General features: G+C 44.8%; 1 protein-coding gene across 1 annotated transcript; it reads left to right on the plus strand.

Annotated features, from left to right (window-relative positions):
• Window positions 1-97: 97 nt before the first annotated feature.
• anp32e (acidic (leucine-rich) nuclear phosphoprotein 32 family, member E) lies at window positions 98-20,557 on the plus strand. The gene is made up of 7 exons (XM_034160888.1): window positions 98-252; window positions 12,551-12,700; window positions 13,359-13,481; window positions 14,496-14,658; window positions 14,728-14,837; window positions 15,122-15,167; window positions 18,167-20,557. The coding sequence occupies exons 1-7, from the start codon at window positions 199-201 to the stop codon at window positions 18,238-18,240; spliced, it is 720 nt and encodes a 239-aa protein (XP_034016779.1). The 5' UTR covers window positions 98-198; the 3' UTR covers window positions 18,241-20,557.
• The last annotated feature ends 456 nt before the right edge of the window (window positions 20,558-21,013 follow it).

The raw sequence follows: 21,013 nt of genomic DNA on the forward strand, positions 1-21,013 counted from the left end.
TAAGCATTTGTAGACTGCCACTTTACCAGGTGTGAATGACAGCTCAACCGGCCAACCGTGAGGGGCCGTGGGCGGGGCCTTGGCTGCAGGGGGCGGGGTTTGGGGTATCATGGAGGATCAGTGGACCAACAGGACTGCAGCTTCTACTCTGATCCACGAGACCAGCCTGACAGTTCGGATCCACACCACAGACTCAACATGGACATGAAGAACAGGATCAGTCTAGAGTTGCGGAACCGGAACCCAGCTAAGGTGACTGATTTACTGTGGAACTGGAGCCGGGCTCATCTCGACCGGAAACTTTGCTCCGGTGTTCCTGGACCAGTATCCGTTAAAACGCAGATCTGATCCGGTTGAAGTGGGTCTAGTATCTTAAGTCCACCTCCTGGTGAATCCGTCCGATGGTTCAGAACCTGCATCCAGTTTATAACCTACAGAAGTTCAAACGGTTTGAACTTTAAAGAGCCCACTTTAAACAATAACCGATGTTCGGTTCGGTTTTTGAAAGGGACGGAGATGACCGCAGTAATCCGGATTAGTGACGACGAAGTTTCCCGCCGGTGCGTGTCTTTAAGTTGGACAATTTTTTTTATTTTTTATTATCGGCTGTGGCTACGGACAATTATGCTCACGCCACCGGCTTTTAAAACCCAATTCAGCGTGTTTTCAACTCGTTTACGGCGGATTTGACGTGACGTAGTCTGCTGAGGTCACGGGGACGTTTAAATGGCGAGCAGCTCGTGCGCTGTACCGCGCGCTAACTGTTCGGTACAAACACAGCTGTTACTTTGCTTTGGTTCATATAATTCGCTGCTTCCGTGACGTCATTACGAGTGTGGCGTCACCCGGAAAACACAAAAAATTAATAAATAAAAATACCGATCGTCTCAGGATAACCTTAATGTATCCTGACCTGTTTCCGTTATACGGCGACTCACTGGCTGCTGTCAGTTTTTACTGGAGTCACGTTTCTTCGTGTTTTTCAACGAGCTCGCGCATTTTGTTTACATTCAAACGCTTATGTGACGTCACTAGATATTTAAAGTGGAATTTTTGAAGTCATTTTCGGTTGTCTTGTAAATTTTTCAAATGTAGTTTAAGAATGGTCAAAGACTACATGTGAAATATTTTGTTAAAACGACTTTTTGTTTGAGCCAATAAAATTGATGCAGTGGCTTTTATGATTTGTAATTTATTTACGTTTTAAATCAGGTGGAAATTTGTTTTCGCTTTTGTGTGCTGTTTCATTTTTCGTGGACCAAAAAATATTTGGACATCTCAATTTCTGTAAAGGCGTCTTTTTTTTTTTTTTTCTTTTTTTTCCCCCCCACATTTGATGATTTTAAACACCCTCTGGGGTTAATGGTGTTTTATGTGGAATTCACGCCATTAATGCATCTGCCTTTACCGTCACTGCAAAACGAGTTAAAAACAAAAAATTAAAATCTTGTTTAGACACGCTTGACTAGATTTGGTGGAACTTCTCCACGAGGGGGAGGTGCTGAGCACATTTTCCACACAAAATATTTGAAATGTTGCAAATTGAATTTAGATTTTCTCTGAAAGTCGTAATTGGCTCAGATCAAAGTTGGTGATAAATTGCAACTTAATTTTTAAAATGTTTTAAAATAATTGTAGCACACATGAACATATTTTCATACACATGAAAAGGCTCAAATACCCAGCCTGATAACCTGCCTAGCTGGCCTCCATTTTGGAGTGAGATTTCTTACTCCTAAATGACCAATAGGAGAACAGCGCTGGAATTCCCTCTCCTATTGGTGACCAGTAAGAGACCAATAGGAGAGCAGCAGGGTTGGGGGGTTACTTTAAAAATGTATTCCGATACAGTTACCTGTTGAAAAATGTAATCAGTAACGTAATCCAAGTACCATATTATTAAAGTAATGTAATTTGATTGCTTTCAATTACTTCTGGATTACTCCAATATCAAATATGCTAATACAGACAAAAGAAACTAAATATAAATAGTCTTGACCACATAGTACAGTTTATTAAGCAAAAATAAAACTGTTTCTTTTACATGGCATGCTCTGTTTTACTTCACATTATGAATTAAGAGCGCCACAATATTGTTTTAAACACACCCAGTGTTCACCTGCTAAATTTTCAACAAAAAATGCCAAACAAATGAAGGATAATGAAAACTCCGGCGGTGTGCGGATGACTGTAATTAAAAGTGGCTTGCAGAACAATATACAAAACAAAAAAAAAGTCTACTACTTGTTCAGTAAACATAAAATTATCTTACTTTAGTCTTTCACATGGCATCCGCACCGTGTTTAACATATCAGTCCACTTATTGAACTTTCAAAATAAGAACAAAAGCATAATGAAAACCATTAAGTAAATCCTGTGAGTAAGGAGGCGTGGTCGCCATTTTAATTCCGGGCAAGTTAGTGATTTGCGTGCATAGAGGTTCAAGAAACAGGTGGAATATGCCGGAAAGCTGTGCATGTTGGCAAAGATACAAACGGAGGAACAAGGGAGACAATATTTCCTTCCATAAGTAAGTGGTTTTGGTTATTCTTGTCACTTTGTCCGTGATATTTGGATGATAAACAGCTGATGTTTCCTGCCGTACCTGTGTCGCCCGATGACACGGGCCATTAACTCTTTACTTATGTCTAGTTGATATTTTCCACTGCTAGACCAATGTCTAGTTAAAATACTTGTCGTTAGTGATTAAAATTGTTCGACAAGACGGGTTTTTTTTTGCACCTTAAAATAATGAGATTAGAATGACCCGCGCTGTGCCGCTCACAGTCACACCCACACATAGAGATATGTACACACAACACTGACTTCATGAATGAAACTCGGTCAATAAAGGACAATTGTGTAAAAATATAATATGTATATAAATGTATTGTAATGGTTTTAGGAGCTGTGTTGAACAGCAGCTGCAGCAGGATGCCTCAGCTCAGCAGCTTGAAAAGCGCAGATTAGTGTAACTTTGAACACTAATATTTGGGAATGTGTGTGTGTCAGAGTAAGTTTAATACAACCCCTGGCAATAATTATGGAATCACCGGCCTCGGAAGATGTTCATTCAGTTGTTTAATTTTGCAGAAAAAAAAAACAGATCACAGACATGACACAAAACTAAAGTCATTTCAAATGGCAACTTTCTGGCTTTAAGAAACACTATAAGAAATCAAGAAAAAAAATTGTGGCAGTCAGTAACAGTTACTTTTTTAGACCAAGCAGAGGAAAAAAATATGGACTCACTCAATTCTGAGGAATAAATTATGGAATCACCCTGTAAATTTTCATCCCCAAAACTAACACCTGCATCATATCAGATCTGCTCGTTAGTCTGCATCTAAAAAGGAGTGAACACACCTTGGAGAGCTGTTGCACCAAGTGGACTGACATGAATCATGGCTCCAACACGAGAGATGTGAATTGAAACAAAGGAGAGGATTATCAAACTCTTAAACGAGGGTAAATCATCACACAATGTTGCAAAAGATGTTGGTTGTTCACAGTCAGCTGTGTCTAAACTCTGGACCAAATACAAACAACATGGGAAGGTTGTTAAAGGCAAACGTACTGGTAGACCAAGGAAGACATCAAAGTGTCAAGACAGAAAACTTAAAGCAATATGTCTCAAAAATTGAAAATGCACAACAAAACAAATGAGGAACAAATGGGAGGAAACTGGAGTCAACGTCTGTGACCGAACTGTAAGAAACCGCCTAAAGGAAATGGGATTTACATACAGAAAAGCTAAATGAAAGCCATCATTAACACCTAAACAGAAAAAAACAAGGTTACAATGGGCTAAGGAAAAGCAGTCGTGGACTGTGGATGACTGGATGAAAGTCATATTCAGTGATGAATCTCAAATCTGCATTGGGTAAGGTGATGATGCTAGAACTTTTGTTTGGTGTCGTTCCAATGAGATTTATAAAGATGACTGCCTGGAGAGAACATGTAAATTTCCACAGTCATTGATGATATGGGGCTGCATGTCAGGTAAAGGCACTGGGGAGATGGCTGTCATTACATCATCAATAAATGCACAAGTTTACATTGATATTTTGGACACTTTTCTTATCCCATCAGTTGAAAGGATGTTTGGGGATGATGAAATCATTTTTCAAGATGATAATGCATCTTGCCATAGAGCAAAAACTGAAAACATTCCTTGCAAAAAGACACATAGGGTCAATGTCATGGCCTGCAAATAGTCTGGATCTTAATCCAATTGAAAATCTTTGGTGGAAGTTGAAGAAAATGGTCCATGACAAGGCTTCAACCTGCAAAGCTGATCTGGCAACAGCAATCAGAGAAAGTTGGAGCCAGATTGATGAAGAGTACTGTTTGTCACTCATTAAGTCCATGCCTCAGAGACTGCATGCTGTTATAAAAGCCAGAGGTGGTGCAACAAAATACTAGTGATGTGTTGGAGCATTCTTTTGATTTTCATGATTCCATAATTTGTTCCTCAGAATTGAGTGAGTCCATATTTTTTTCCCTCTGCTTGGTCTAAAAAAGTAACCGTTACTGAGTACTTTAGTTTTGTGTCATGTCTGTGATGTGCTTTTTTCCTACAAAATTAAACAACTGAATGAACATCCTCCGAGGCCGGTGATTCCATAATTTTTGCCAGGGGTTGTACTTTCCTGACATAATTTAATGTCATTTAATTTTACTGGCTCGATATCCAGGTCAAAATGGCATTTTAACATGTATTTTGCGAGCATTTTTCTGAGTGTGTTCAATCGCGGATCTCCATTGCAAATGCATTAACATCTGGGAACTTCATCAATATTTTGCCCGGTTAGGAGACGTCATGTCGCTGTTCATGAAGGGACGTTTTTGTTTCAAAGAAAAAAAAAAAATTATATACAGATAATATCATAAAATGCCTTAAAATTGTAATCCTGCGAACTAATCCCCATTTTTACTAAATACGAGGTCTGTTAGAAAAGTATTGGACCTTTTTATTTTTTCAAAAACCTGATGGATTTGAATCACGTGTGCTTGCATGAGCAAACCTTGAACCTTCGTGCGCATGCGTGAGCTTTTTCACGCCTGTCAATTGCATCATTTTCTGGTAAGCAGCCTTTGTGTGAGGACGTGTAATGCGCTTGGCGGATTTTCATTTCAAGGAAAAAGGCGGAACAACTGGAGCAGCGCCGCATCAAATTTTGCCAGAAACTGGGCGACAGCCAGGTGGAAACCATTCGGAAGATTCAGACAGCTTTCGGTGATGATCCTCTGGGCATCACACAGATTAAGGAGCGGTACAACCGGTTTAAAGACGTTCGCACAATGGTGGAGAGCGAGCTGCGCTCCGGTTGGCCATCAACATGCTCAAATGACCAGATCATTTCCAAAGTGAACGCTGTGGTGATGCAGGACCGTCGTGTGACTGTCCGAGAAATTGGGGAAGAGGTGGACATCAGCACTTTTTCAGTACATTCCACTGTGACAGAAGATTTGGCCATGAAAAGAGTGGTGGTGAAATTCATGCTGCTTCTAACGGCGGAGCAAAAGCGCCTCCGTGTTGAAGTCTCACAGGACATGTTGTGACATGCCCACCGATTCCACAATTTCTCGGATAGTCACACGACTGAAAAGTCACCAAAAGCCGTCTGAATCATCCGAATGGTTTCCACCTGGCTGTCGCCCAGTTTCTGGCAAAATTTGATGCGGCGCTGCTCCAGTCGTTCCGTCTTTTTCCTTGAAATGAAAATCCACTGAGCGCACTGCACACGTCCTCACACAAAGGCTGCTTACCAGAAAATGATGCAATCGACAGGCATGGAAAAAGTTCACGCATGCGCACGAAGGTTCAAGGTTTGCTCATGCAAGCAAACGTGATTCAAATCCATCAGGTTTTTGCAAAAAATAAAAAGGTCCGATACTTTTCTAACAGACCTCGTATACCTGTAATCTGAATACGTCTTTATTTCTGTAACTGTAGCAGAATATAGTTACCTTTTTTTGTATCCTAATTACGTCGTTACATGTATTCTGTTACTCCCCAAGCCTGGAGAGCAGTGTGTGTGTGTGTGTGTGTGTGTGTGTGTGTGTGTGTGTGTGTGTGTGTGTGTGTGTGTGTGTGTGTGTGTGTGTATACGGCTGGCGAGTAATTTATTCATAGGATGTTTGTCCTGGTATGTAAATTTTCAGCCAATCACAAAGTCAGTACCCACCACGTCATTCACACGATTAGCATACGAGAAAGGTGAACAAACAGTGGCCACAACGTGCATTCTGGGTAAAATTACGTGCTTCAAAAAGCCGAGCTTTGTGCTGTTGGAGTGTAGTGATGTTAGAATAATCCTAAAAATTTCTCCTGTTTACTCACAAAAAGCAGACAATTTAATGCTTAAGACTTTTTCTGGAGTCTGACTTGTGCGTTTCAGTCTTTAAACGAAAAGAGGAGGTACTGCTGGCCTACCACCAGAGGGCGCCCTGCCTGAAGTGCGGGCTTCAGGCACGAGAGGGTGCAGCTGCCACATCAGAGCAGCCGGGAGTGACAGGTGCCACTCATTTTCATCAGCCATCCCATAAAAGCCGGACAGCATCTCCACCTCGCTGCCGAGATATCATCTACCATAGAAGGTAAACTCTCAGCCGTCTTTTGTGCCTTCCGCAGCTAAGCTGGTAGTAGTAACGTTTCTTTACTTCTAAGCTTGGAGCTGTTAAATTGTGACTTTGAGTTTGCAGACGTAGCCAAATTCATTTTCAGCTGAGTTGGAGAAAGTTGGGAGGAGTCGGCGTTTCCCGCTCCACACTTCTGCACTCGTAAAGTGAACATTGGTATCTGCATGAATACTAAAGGAACTGAGATCTAGAGGTGGAGGTGTTATTCCCACCCCAAGGAACTGCACCAGTGTGTTGAGGGTTTGCTGGGTGTGAACCCACACTCAACTTTTCTCCTGTCTTTGCTTCCTGCCAGCTGTACCGGATCTGACAGCTGGAGACGGTGGCCACCTGGGGACTCAGGACTTGGCGGCTCCAGTATACTCCAAATCCGCTGGCAGTGGAAATCGTGGGGGATCCGGCTCTTCTCTGGACAGACGTCTTATATCCTCGAGCCTGCCCGCACGTCACCTTTATACATTGACAGTATTCCAAATTCTGCAATTGTCTGTATTTGTTGTGCACATTTCACAACAGTAAAGTGTTATACTTTTGGCTCATCCATTGTCCGTTCATTTGCGCCCCCTGTTGTGGGTCCGTGTCACTACACTTTCCCAACAGGATATCTCGGCCAGCGTCATGGATTTCGAGGGGCGTCAACCCACCGTTGGACAACCAATGGAAGAGGAGGGTGCACAGGCGCCGGCAAGAGGCGTGGTTGGTGAGTTGCAGCAAATCCTCACCGTCTTCACTGTTCGGCTAGAACAAATGACTGAGCAGAACGCCATACTCAATCGCAGGATGGAGGCTCTCACCGCTCATGTGGAAGCGCGCGCACAGGGCGCTGCTGCAGCTCCTCCTCCTGCTGTCCTGGTGCCAAATATAAACATTCCAATGGTCATTCAACGAACCCCCCCACCATCCCCTGAAGCATACATAAGTCCCCCGGAACTGTACGGAGGCTGTGTGGAGATGTGCACAGACTTCTTGATGCAGTGTTCGCTTGTCTTCGCACAGCGTCCCGTCATGTACGCGTCGGACGCCAGCCGGGTGGATTATGTGATTAATTTGCTTCGAGGTGAGGCACGCGCCTGGGCTACGGCGCTCTGGGAGCAGAATTCACGGCTCCTAACGACATATACTGGGTTTGTGAGGGAGTTCAGAACAGTTTTTGATCACCCAAACAGAGGCGAGACTGCTTCAACAGTGCTGCTGTCTATGAGACAGGGGCATCGGAGTGCTGCTGAGTATGCAGTCGACTTCCGCATCGCGACTGCGAGGTCCGGCTGGAATACTGCTGCACTCCGCGCTGCCTTCGTAAACGGACTGTCGTCAATCCTGAAGGAGCACCTGGTGACTAAGGACGAGCCGCGAGACTTGGACGGGCTGATCGACCTGGTGATACGATTAGACAATTGGTTAGATGAACATCGATGGGAGCGAGACGAAGGACGTGGCCGGGCGCGCGCCGTCCCTCTCCCTTCCGGGTCCGAAAAGGTTCCGCCCTCCCCACGCTCCACAGCCTTGGCACTCCGTGTGGTTACAGCTCCCCCTGCTGATGATGCTATGGACACGAGCAGGGCCAAATTAAGAGCTTCTAATAGACAGAGGAGACTGGCCCGCAGGGAGTGTTTTTTCTGCGGCTCGAGTGAGCATCTGCAGAAGAACTGCCCCAAGCGGTTAAACACCAATGCCCACCCTTAGAAACTGGGCTAAGGGTGGGCCAGGAAATTCACGTGGGACACACGTGTATATCTGCACGACTCCCAGTTACGATCCTGAGTGTGGATCTAACCCTTCAAGCCCCAGCACTGGTGGACACAGGCTCAGAAGGGAATCTGCTGGATAGCAGATGGGCAAGGGAAGTAGGGCTCCCTCTAGTGGCACTTCCTTCACCATTGAAGGTGCGGGCGCTAGATGGCACCCTTCTTCCTTTAATCACACATAAGACATTACCAGTAACTCTGGTGGTGTCTGGGAATCATCAGGAGGAGATTGAGTTTTATGTAACTCCTTCTACCTCCCGCGTCATTTTGGGTTTTCCATGGATGATTAAACACAATCCCCGGATTGATTGGCCGTCTGGGATTGTGGCTCAGTGGAGCAAAACCTGCCACCGGGAGTGTTTAGGATCCTCGGTTCCCCTAGCTGTGACTGCTAATGAGGAGGTTAAAGTTCCCCCCAATCTGACGGCGGTTCCTGAGGAGTACCACGATCTTGCTGATGTTTTCAGCAAAGATCTGGCGCTCACTCTTCCCCCCCACCGTCCGTATGATTGCACCATTGATTTGATCCCGGGTGTTGAGTTTCCGTCCAGTAGGCACGAATCAATGGAGACCTACATCGGGAACTCATTAGCTGCCGGGCTGATCCGGAACTCCACCTCCCCGATGGGTGCTGGTTTCTTTTTTGTGGGCAAGAAAGACGGCGGACTCCGTCCATGCATTGATTACAGGGGTCTGAACGAGATTACGGTTCGCAACCGATACCCGTTGCCCCTGTTGGATTCAGTGTTCACGCCCCTGCATGGAGGCCAAATTTTCACCAAACTTGATCTTAGGAATGCATATCACCTGGTTCGGATCCGGAAGGGAGACGAGTGGAAGATGGCATTTAACACCCCGTTAGGTCACTTTGAGTACCTGGTCATGCCGTTCGGCCTCAGTAACGCCCCCGCGACGTTGCAAGCTTTAGTTATTGACATCTTGCGGGACTTCCTGCACCGATTCGTCTTTGTATATCTAGACGATATACTCATCTTTTCCCCAGATCCTGAGACCCATGTCCAGCATGTACGTCAGGTCCTGCAGCGGTTGTTGGAGAACCGGCTGTTTGTGAAGGGTGAGAAGTGCGAGTTCCACTGCACCTCTTTGTCCTTCCTGGGGTTCATCATCTCCTCCAACTCCGTCGCCCCTGATCCGGCCAAGGTTGCAGCGGTGAGAGATTGGCCCCAACCGACAAGCCGTAGTTAACTGCAACAGTTCCTCGGCTTTACAAATTTCTATAGGAGGTTCATTAAGGGCTACAGTCAGGTAGTTAGTGCCCTGACAGCCCTGACCTCCTCTAAAGTCGTCTTCACCTGGTCAGATCGGTGCGATGCCGCATTTATGGAGTTGAAACGTCGGTTTTCGACTGCACCAGTTCTGGTGCAGCCCGATCCTAGCCGCCAGTTTGTTGTTGAAGTGGATGCCTCTGACTCAGGGATAGGAGCCGTGCTGTCCCAGAGCAGGGAGTCCGACAAGGTTCTCCACCCATGTGCCTATTGTGCAAAGTGGACCATTGGAGGACTCAAGGTCTACTACAACCGCTTCCAGTGCCTCATCGCCCCTGGTCACACATAGGTCTGGACTTTGTCACGGGCCTTCCGCCGTCCAAGGGCATGACGACCATCCTCACGATAGTGAACCGATTCTCCAAGGCGGCCCACTTCGTGGCTCTCCCGAAGCTCCCAACGGCCCAGGAGACTGCAGACCTCCTGGTCCACCACGTCGTATGTCTGCATGGGATACCAACTGACATTGTCTCTGATCGTGGTCCTCAGTTCTCCTCTCAGGTCTGGAGGAGTTTCTGCAGAGAACTGGGGGCCACCGTGAGTCTCTCGTCCGGGTATCACCCTCAGACGAATGGACAGGCAGAGCGGGCTAACCAAGAGCTCGAGCAGGCCCTCTGCTGTGTGACATCCGCGCACCCGGCGGCCTGGATTGACCATCTGGCCTGGATCGAGTATGCTCATAACAGCCAAGTGTCCTCTGCCACCGGCCTCTCCCCGTTTGAGGTGTGTCTGGGGTACCAGCCCCCATTGTTTCCACTGGTGGAGGGAGAGGTCAGTGTGCCCTCGGTCCAGGCCCACCTGCGAAGATGCCGTCGGGTGTGGCACACCACCCGTTCTGCCCTGGAGAAGGCCCGGACAAGGGCCAAGGCCCATGCAGACCGCCGGCGTTCCGCGGCCCCTGCATACCAGCTCGGGCAGGAGGTGTGGTTGTCAACTAAGGACATTCCCCTGCAGGTGGACTCCCCCAAACTGAAGGACAGATTCATTGGGCCATTCAAGATCATCAAAGTCCTCAGTCTGGCCGCAGTGAGGCTCCAACTTCCAGCTTCACTGCAGATCCACCCTGTCTTTCACGTTTCCAGGATCAAACCGCACCACACCTCACCCCTCTGCACTCCCGGACCGGCGCCGCCTCCTGCCCGGATCATCGACGGGGAGCCGGCATGGACGGTACGCCGACTCCTGGATGTCCATCGACAGGGCCGGGGGTTCCAGTACTTGGTGGACTGGGAGGGGTATGGACCTGAAGAACACTCCTGGGTGAAGAGGAGCTTCATCCTGGACCCGGCCCTCCTGGCCGACTTCTACGCCCGACACCCCGACAAGCCTGGTCGGGCGCCAGGAGGTGCCCGTTGAGGGGGGGGTCCTGTTGTGTGGGCCGCTGAAGAGGAGGTACTGCTGGCCTACCACCAGAGGGCGCCCTGCCTGAAGTGCGGGCTTCAGGCATGAGAGGGCGCAGCCGCCACATCAGAGTACCCGGGAGTGACAGCTGCCACTCATTTTCATCATCCCATAAAAGCCGGACAGCATTTCCACCTTGCTGCCGAGATATCATCTACCATAGAAGGTAAACTCTCAGCCGTCTTTTGTGCCTTCCGCAGCTAAGCTGGTAGTAGTAACGTTTCTTTACTTCTAAGCTTGGAGCTGTTAAATTGTGACTTTGAGTTTGCAGACGTAGCCAAATTAATTTTCAGCTGAGTTGGAGAAAGTTGGGAGGAGTCGGCGTTTTCCGCTCCACACTTCTGCACTCGTAAAGTGAACATTGGTATCTGCACGAATACTAAAGGAACTGAGATCTAGAGGTGGAGGTGTTATTCCCACCCCAAGGAACTGCACCGGTGTGTTGAGGGTTTGCTGGGTGTGAACCCACACTCACCTTTTCTCCTGTCTTTGCTTCCTGCCAGCAGTACCGGATCTGACAACTGGAGACGGTGGCCACCTGGGGACTCAGGACTTGGCGGCTCCAGTATACTCCAGATCCGCTGGCAGTGGAAATCGTGGGGGATCCGGCTCTTCTCTGGACAGACGTCTTCTATCCTCGAGCCTGCCCGCACGTCACCTTTATACATTGACAGTATTCCAAATTCTGCAATTGTCTGTATTTCGTTGTGCACATTTCACAACAGTAAAGTGTTATACTTTTGGCTCATCCATTGTCCGTTCATTTGCGCCCCCTGTTGTGGGTCCGTGTCACTACACTTTCCAAACATTTTCTGGCCAACCCTGTAGTATCCAGAAAAAAAAAGTACAGATGGATAATTATAAACGCTGTAAAAACTTTACAGCAAAGACTGTGTAACCTATCGTTTAGTGTGCGTCTTCCCGAGACTCTCATTCCTGCTAATAGACTCAGCAGTGAAATTTGATGTAATCAAATTCATCTTGAAGTCGTGGACATTGTGTGTTTACTGTTCGGCACATTTGTTAACCTTTCGGTGCGTTTATTCACCTTTTGGCGTAGGCGCATTGGTATGTTAATCACATTCTAATCATGTGAATGACATAGTGGGTACTGACTTTGTGATTGGCTGAGAGTTTACATACCAGGAGAAACATCCTACAAATAAAATACTCACCTCCGGCTCTGCAGAGACACCCTACTCCCACATCAACGTGAGGCTGATGCATGGGCTGACGCCAGCATCTCGGCCGCCAACCAATCACAGGCTAGGAGAGAGAGGTCGGTATCTGGCCCAATTCAGGGCCGGTTGTCGGGCTACTTTTAAGTAGCACAGTTATGGGTAGTTGTGAGGTGATGCAGGTGAGTGAGTGAGGCCGTCACACACCAGTGATCTTCACCCTTTAAAGACATTTAAACTCATCACTCTGCTTAAATTACTTTCACCTGTCTACCCCCCCCTCCTCCTGCATCAGGTGGCAGAGTTGGTGCTGGACAACTGTTGCTCAGTGAACGGTGAGGTGGACGGTCTGACCGATGACTTCTCTGATTTGGAGTACCTCAGTATGGCCAACGCCGGTCTGACCTCGATTGTTAAACTGCCATCACTGCCCAAACTGTGGAAGGTGAGGAAGGCCTGCTGCTTCATAAAACTCATCAGCTGTAGTTCATATTCACACAAAGGTTGTTTTGTTCTTTGACATCATCTTTGATGTCACTGAGGTGTTGCAGCTCATCTGAACTTGACGTCAGCCTGCAGTGTGTTTGGCCTCTTGGTCTTGTTTTTCGTCTTGGATTTGGGTGTCAGTCCTACAGACTTGTTGTCCCACCGTAGAAAGGAGTTTCGGCCGGGGAAAGGTGCTTCCATGGATTATTCTGAACAGGATTCAGTTTGAGTCCAGAGCAGTCTGACAATATGACTCCAAATTAACGTTTTACCTCAATAATGTAATGAATGATTATTTAGCATATAGGGGGGTTTTGTGTGTGTGTGTGCTGCCATCATCGTTCTCGATTAAAGCAGATGTTTTTTTTTCTAATGGACTGCATATTTTATCTCTTTTTTTAATTGCACATTTCAAAGTAAGTATTAAAGTTTCTGTTTCTGTTGAAATTGAACTGACAGACAAGATCAAATTTTATGACACAAAGCGCACGCAGCGCTCTCGTCGCGACACAGAGCGCATGCTGCTGTATTATGAGGTGAAGTCCACAGTGGGTCCTGTCACCACAGAGTCCACGCCGGACGTCTCGACTGTTCTGCTGACATTGTTTTCTTCTCAGATGAACCTGAGCCACAACAAACTGTGTGGTTCTTTGGAGGCTTTGTCGGAGAAATGTCCGAATTTGATCTACCTCAACCTGAGTGGGAATAAGATCAAAGAGCTGCGCACAGTGGAGCCGCTGGTCAGAACCAACACACTTCCACATTACACAGATCTCAACCATTCATTGACACAAACGTTCCAAAAATCAGCCAATCCATTGTTTAGAAAATTTAGACTCAGAATTTAATGTCTTTCAAACACTTTTTTGGTTAAAGCTGTTAAAGTGTTCATCAATTAGTCATGAAAAGGATTTTCCACCGTTATAGGATCACAGTTTTACATTGTCAATATTCTGAAAATTTACCCAATCCAAAAACAATTTAGGATTTTGACCCACACAGTTTAAAATACAGCAACAAATTGTAGTGAGGTTCACTATTCAAGGGTCAAACTGCACTGCTATAATTTAAACAACAAAAAAAAGTCAGTTAGTAAACATCAGCCATTGGAGATGCTGTTAGGAAGAACTATGCAAAATCTGACAAATTTCACATGAAAAGTTTTTCTGGATACCTGCTGGATGGGTTAGACTAAATTCAACCAGGTCTGCTGGGTTAGTTAGCAATACTAATTTTAGTTAAAGTTACAGCGTTTTTTACTTGGTTTGACAAAACTGGTCAATGAGGAGATGAATGTTTTTATTAAAAGTATTTTTCCAAATTGTTCCTACTTCAATTAAATACATGAAAGTTGAACCTTACACGTGCGCTTCCACCTTCATGTCATCTGTTAAATATAACAGAACAAACTCACTGCTTGCCCCCCAAAACAAAGCTTAAGCAGAAAATAAAATGAGCTGTGAAGCTGTGAATTGATGTTATTTATAATTTTAACTTGTAAACTTTTTTTAAATGACAAATCAAAGAGGAATTCATGCTGCCGTCTCCTTTGCTCAAGGGCACCTTCTTGGTGGCCATAATGAGCTAATCTGTGTATATCGCCCTCTATTGGCCTGTTCTTGGTATTTTTGTGACTCAGCTTCACACCTGGCAGATAGTTAAAAAAACAAAAAAAACATCTGGCTTTATGTTGGCGACGTTTTCAGGGCTTTGAGATGTTTCTGTTCTATGTTCTAACGTGCTAACTGTTGCAGCAAAACCTGAAGAGCCTGCAGAGCCTGGACCTGTTTAACTGTGAGGTCACTGCACTGGAGGACTACAGGGACGCCGTGTTCCAGCTGCTGCCGCAGATTACCTACCTGGACGGCTTCGACCAGGATGACAACGAGGCGCCTGACTCCGAAGCAGATGATGAAGGTTTGTGAGGTCGAGCCGACCGCACACCAAACCGCTGTCGGTGCCTGAACACCTTGTCTATGTTTGCAGATGAGGATGGCGAGGACAGGGCGGGCCCAACTCTGAAGTACAAGGACGAGGATGATGAAGAGGAGGATGAGGAGGTGGGGCTGACCTTTCAGGTCAAACCGGCCGATCAGGTGGGCAACACGGCCATCGCCCAGAAACCCACCTCCAGTCCGGCTGTCCCATTATGCATCTGGCTTCAGTCTACACTCTGTTTTTGTAGGAAGCGTTCATGATGCTAAGTCAAACTCTGAGCCGAACCAACGGAAATAAGTCATCGGCTTATTTAGTTTTCTCATCGTTTATATCAAAGCTTCAGAAAGATGTAAAAATTACTTTCACGTGTAAAGTGCTTAATCTTCGTAACGCTGCCATTTTTTTTTTTTTGTTTGTTTATACTTTCTCACTTTTCTTTTAGGATGACGAAGAGGAGGAGGAGGAAGACTCTGCAGAGGAGGATGAAGGTGGGTCACGGCTGAATATTAAAACGTGTTTGAAACGCACAGTATCTCTACACCGCACAGCTGCATTTCTGTGTGGTGTGGAAGCTGCAGAGCCTCTGACTGGAAGAATCTGAGGACAGCAGAGAAAATCATTGGGACGTCTCTTTCCCTCCATTCAGGACATTGCACTTTAGCACTGCATGTCCCGAGCCAGGGGTATCATCAGTGACTCCTCTGACTGTTTTCTCTACTCGCCTCTGGAAAGAGATTCTGTAGCATTCTGTGCAGGGCCATCAGGTTCTTCAACAGCTTTTGTCCCCCCAGGCCATCAGGCCGCGGCTGAACCCTTAATGAAAACATGCTACGCATTCCAATGTTTTTGCACTGCTGTCACATCCCCACGTCACTTTACTATTGCACCATACAGCATTCTTTTAAACTCTCATATATCATATTTTAATTCTGTCCTGAGCCCATTGCAATAAAATTTAATTCTGTGCACATTTGTTAGATACACTCTATTGTCATTCATTATCCAAGTCTAATCTAATGCTGCATTCAAGGCAGCTCAGAACTTTGAACTACAGTATTATGAGTTAAGGTGCCTTGACACTTGTATACATTTGATCAGTGCAGTAGTTTGCAATCTGCCGTGTCAGAGAGTAAACTCGTAAACTGTACGCAGCTTCATGCAAATGCGCAAAGAAAATTTTGATATGTTCAAAATCTGACACGCATTAATTATGTCAACTTCATGTGAACATTGCGCAAACAATTCAAAAACACTGAGTGTCACTGCGTCAGCACAACGCACCACAGCGCAGCTCATCTGAACAATTATGACGATATGTTAAATCTATCATAAACAGATACTCATAAGAAGGAATGAAAATGCAACTGTTTTACCAAGCTATTAGAATATAAATATTACAAATAATTACCTTATAGACTTTTCCAAGTGTGTTTTCCGCATCACAAAGCACACAAGAGAGAGAGAGAGAGAGGGAAAAAAAAAAGCTGCAGCTGTAGAAAATTCCTCTGTGATTCTGGAAGCGATTAGAGGCGGTTTCATCAGCCAACGTTACAAAATAATGATTTTATTTATGCAGCGTCCAGCAGCACAAAGCACAGCATCCAGCGGGACACAGCAGGTGACATTGGCACAACAAATTGCATGGCAATGCGGAGATTTTATTCAGCACATTGCTGCCAAAACAAACAGGGCCTGTATTCACAAAGCAGCCTAAAGGCCCCCTGACACTTGCACGACTTTGATACACGCACTGTGTCATGCAGGAGAGTAAACTCATCGTTAGCAGGTGTAGACGTGCAACTGCGCAGAGAATATTGAAATGTTCAAAAAATCTTTCACGCATAAATGTCATGCAACAAACGTGAAGTGGTAGTGAACGTCGCGCGATCTACTCACCAACATGATGTGCAGCTCATCAAGTCGAGTAAAGAAGTGAACAGTGTGAGCGATTGTGTTAGCGCACCGCATCACAGCGCAGCTTGTCTGAAAGATTAAAACGGGATGTTAAATCTGTTTCAAACATACTTTTACAGCTGCATACAAGAAGGAAAGAACATGCACCTGTTTTACCAAGCCATGACAAAATAAACATGACAAATAATTACCTTTTTAGATGGCTTCAAATGCGTCCCCCACCAGCGCGCACGAGAGAGAGAAAAGCTCTGGCTGAAGTGTTCCTCTCTGATTCAGGAAGCGATTAGAGCCATTTTCAACAGCCAACTCAAAGAGAAAATGATTACTCTGCTACAAAATAATTATTTTACAGACGCAGCGCACAGTGCATGGCAGCCAGTGGAACAAAGCGCAGGGTCCAGCTGGGAACACAGCGGGTGGGATCGTCACGACGATGTGTGTGCAAGTGCGCAGATCAAAGTCATGCAGGTGTCAGGGCACCTTAAGGCTGAAAGTAGCTCCTAGTGACGTAATTCTAAGAAAAATCTTAGAATTCCTGGAATTCTTGGACATTTCTTAGAATTTTCCCTTGGTAAGATGAAAGTTGTCCGCAAAGCACCTTCAGCCTTAAGAGAGCTCCTAAGGTGCCAAACTGGTAAGAGGAGGGAGGAGGACTTTTAAGGAGCCTAAGAGTGTCTTAAGCAGAGAAGACGGTAGAAAGACAGAGAGGAAGCAGAGATATTCTCCGTATGTAGGATGACAGTGAGTCAGTAACACACTACCTGCTTGATCTATGTAATTATTTTATGTTAATTTACTGTCTTAATGTATTGATAAATTATTTAGGTTCTTGTTATCATATACACACTATTAATCTTAACATTATTATCAGTATTGTTAATATTGTTATTTTCTTTTATTATTTCATCTGTTTTGTCATTTGATTCTTGAATGGGCCTCAGTGGAAATCTTTCTTGTCATGCATGTATTTTTAACATATTTACAATTATATTTTGTACTCACACAATACAGTAATACTATATAATAATACTCGCGCATTAATACTTTTAATATATGGATAATCGGTATGTGAATGAGGTACGTTCAAACATTTTCAAGCTGTGTAACAATTCATTTATTTTTGCTGACTTTCATCATTGTAACCATGTTATCCTCACGATTACACGTCTTAATGCAGTTCAGGTTATATATGACCTGTTGATTTCACTGTGCATTCATGACTAGGAGGGCGGGGCACATTTGTTTTTTTTATTTCTCCTCCCCTTTCCGTGACAGCCAATCACAGCTCTTAGAGGACTGTATCATACCTAGCAACGGGGTTAGCCCCGCCTCCTCACAAAGATAGGAGTTTCTGTCCTCTCCTTGCTCAGAGTCGCTCTCAGACACCTGCTGTCTCACTCTTGACAGAAGGTCTCTGGTTCGAGGCCCACTCTGACCCAATCTCCATCTAGAGCTGGAACAATGCAGTGCACCATAAGACATAAATGTCCCCTTTTTGAGAGGGCTCTAATAAAGTGGCTTCTTTGTGGTTTTTGCTTTGTCTTTCCAACATGTTCTTCTTCTCTGCCTGCAGATGAGCAAACCACCGTTCAGGGACAGAAAAGGAAGAGAGACTTGGAAGATGAAGATAGCGATGAAGATGATTAGTCTCACTGGTGATGTCATCCTGTTTCTGTCAGGCTGAGACAACCTCTGACCTTCAGCAGCAGCAGTGTGACCCAGACGTCAGGATGGATTCAGTTTGTACACAATAGAATATTTCTGTTTGTGTTTTTAATCATTTGTTTCCCGTCAAACCTCCGTCACGATGATCCTCAAACCCGGACCGCAGACCCGAACCTTCATGCTTTTGCATTTCTTTAGTGGTGACTTCGTATGGCAGCTGCAGTTCAAAATTTAGGCTGTCGGTGGTGCTGCAGGGCAAAAGGTCCTGGAACTGGTCAAGAAGAAGAAAAGCTGAGCAGGTCAGGGTGAAGTTTCTGCTAGCTTTACATGTTTTATATCTCAATTTCTCCAAAGGTAGAAAAGATAGCACACCCCTCAACCACTGCAGAAAAGACGGGGCTGAATTTGATTTCCAATTAAAAAGTATAAATCTGCGTATGAGTAGAGAGGTGAATGCCAAGGCATTTGCTTGAAGATAAGAAGCTTTGTGGCTTGGAGGTGGTATGCCAAAGATGGCTGTATGATAGTCAGGTGTTATATTCTGGCCACAGATTTGAGATAATACATCAAATATCTGTCTCCAGTAGTCGCTGAGGGAGGCACATGACCAGAACATGTGTCCTGTTGTAGCGGGTACATAACTGCATCTTGGACAACCAGGATCTGTCGTGGGGAAGAGTTTGGACAATTTATCCCTTGAATTGTGCAGGTGATGGAGTACTTTAAATTGAATTAATCCATGGCGTATACACAATGATGAGGTATGAATAAGTTGCAAACTGTGTTGCCACGTATCTTCCGAGAGCTCATCTCCCAAATCTTTTCCCCATGCCATTTTAAATGGTGTACTTCAGTTGTGTGGTAACAGCGGTGTACATGTTGGTAAAGGGTTGGATAACATTTCCATATGAACCCAGTCTGGACCCTGCTTATTCTCATATGTGTAAATCCAATTAATTAATTTTATTATGTTAAGCAGCCCAATAATACCAAAGAAAATTGGGTAATCGCAGCCCACCCGCATCTTTAGGAACCTCCAGGTGTAACCTTTTCATCCTAGGGTTAGAATTGTTCCATATAAATAAAGAGATTAATCCATCTAGCTGTTTAAATGTTTTCATTGGAATAAATATGGAGATCACATAAAGAAATCTAGGTAGTACTGTCATTTTGACTATATTAATAGGACCTGCCAACAAAAGTGGTATAGTGGGCCATTTCCCAAAATCTTGTTTTGTTTGCTCCAATAATGTATTAAAGTTGTGCTTCTCTAAGTTCTCTATCTTACGAGTAACTTTAATTCCTAGATATGCAAATATGTTGCATTCTGTTTTGAAAGGACATTCAAAATATTCCCCATCTGCATGGCCAGTTGGGAAAAGCAGACTCTTTGAGTAGTTCGATTTGTAGCCTGAGAGGTGTCTGAAATTTTCTAGCATCAACAATAGCTTTGGAATCAATACTGTTGGATAAATACAGCAGCAAGTCATCTGCGTATAACGCCACTTTATGGACTTTACCACCACGGAAGATACCAGTGATGCCCTCTTCTGCTCTAAGGGCTATAGCAAGGGGTTCACTCGCCAGATCGAACAGATATGGGGAGAGACCGCAACCCTGCCTGCAGGACCTGTAAAGGTGGAAATGGTCAGAAATATTGTTATTGGTCTGTACAGCCGCAGTGGGTTCATCATATATTATTTTAATCCATGTTAAAAATGATGGTCCAAAGCCAATTTTTTCTAAAACAGCAAACAGGTACTGCCATTCAACACTCTCAAATGCTTTTTCTGCATCCAGGGAGACCACCACCTCTGTGGTCTCCCTGATACAAGATATTTAGTAATCTACGCATATTATAAAATTGTCTACCTGGGATGAAACCTGTTTGATCCGGATCAGTGACTGTTGCAATTACACCATACTATACCTTTTTGGAATCGTTATGATCAGACAAATAATGTGGTATAGTTTTCAACATGATTGGAGCATTTTTAAATTTTGACCCCTGTTTACTTCTTTGTTGACCCCTGTAGCTCATTAGAGGTCAGCTCCAGGATGGCTCCATATCTGGAAAATAACCATTAGTTAATTTAGAATATGTGTGCCAAATTCCATGCTTTTATCAGAAAATGAACAATTGTTTTGCTATGCTGACCCACTATCTTCAGGTTCCTGCACGTCAAGTTATTGTAACGGCGCCCTCTGCAGTCTACTTGTGCTAAAGCTGCAAAGATCTCTGAATTTGTCAAGAAGATCCCCCCCTGCAGGAATATAACGTGTCTACCACCCTTAAAAATAATAATAATAAAAAAAAACCTCAAAAGGCTGATTTGAGACCAAGGTTCAGATGGGTCTGAAACGTGTTTTATCTTTCTTTGTTTTTACCATGCTCGTATAGACTCTGCTGGTTCTGTGGTACCGGTGTCGCCGACCAAATGGTACCCCCTAAAAATCGGTCCGCCCTGCCTTCACTGTGCATGCGTCATTATCTGCGGTTTACGGATTATCACCTTGTTTCAGCTTAAACCTGCACTCCAGTCATCTACCTCAGCGACAGATATATGAAGCTTTTGTACAACAATCATTTCCACATAAATTCAGCATTATCTCATCATAAAATATGGAAGAAGCGATCAGAGCATCGCGGCTACACAAGCTGCTAGCTGATGCGTTCACTGCGCACCGGTCATTTCAAAACATCACAGATTATCGCCCCGTTTCTGCTTAAAACTGACTTTAGAGTGATTTAAGA

The sequence above is a fragment of the Thalassophryne amazonica genome, chromosome 20, assembly GCF_902500255.1.
Source record: "Thalassophryne amazonica chromosome 20, fThaAma1.1, whole genome shotgun sequence".
Lineage (NCBI taxonomy): Eukaryota > Metazoa > Chordata > Actinopteri > Batrachoidiformes > Batrachoididae > Thalassophryne > Thalassophryne amazonica.

Bases quoted from the DNA above. Each gene is read 5' to 3' on its own strand.
- anp32e (XM_034160888.1), top strand. From the start codon at position 199: ATGGACATGAAGAACAGGATCAGTCTAGAGTTGCGGAACCGGAACCCA. The intron at 12,701-13,358 runs GTGAGGAAGGCC...TTTTCTTCTCAG, and splicing joins CACTGCCCAAACTGTGGAAG to ATGAACCTGAGCCACAACAA. The intron at 14,659-14,727 runs GTTTGTGAGGTC...CTATGTTTGCAG, and splicing joins CTCCGAAGCAGATGATGAAG to ATGAGGATGGCGAGGACAGG.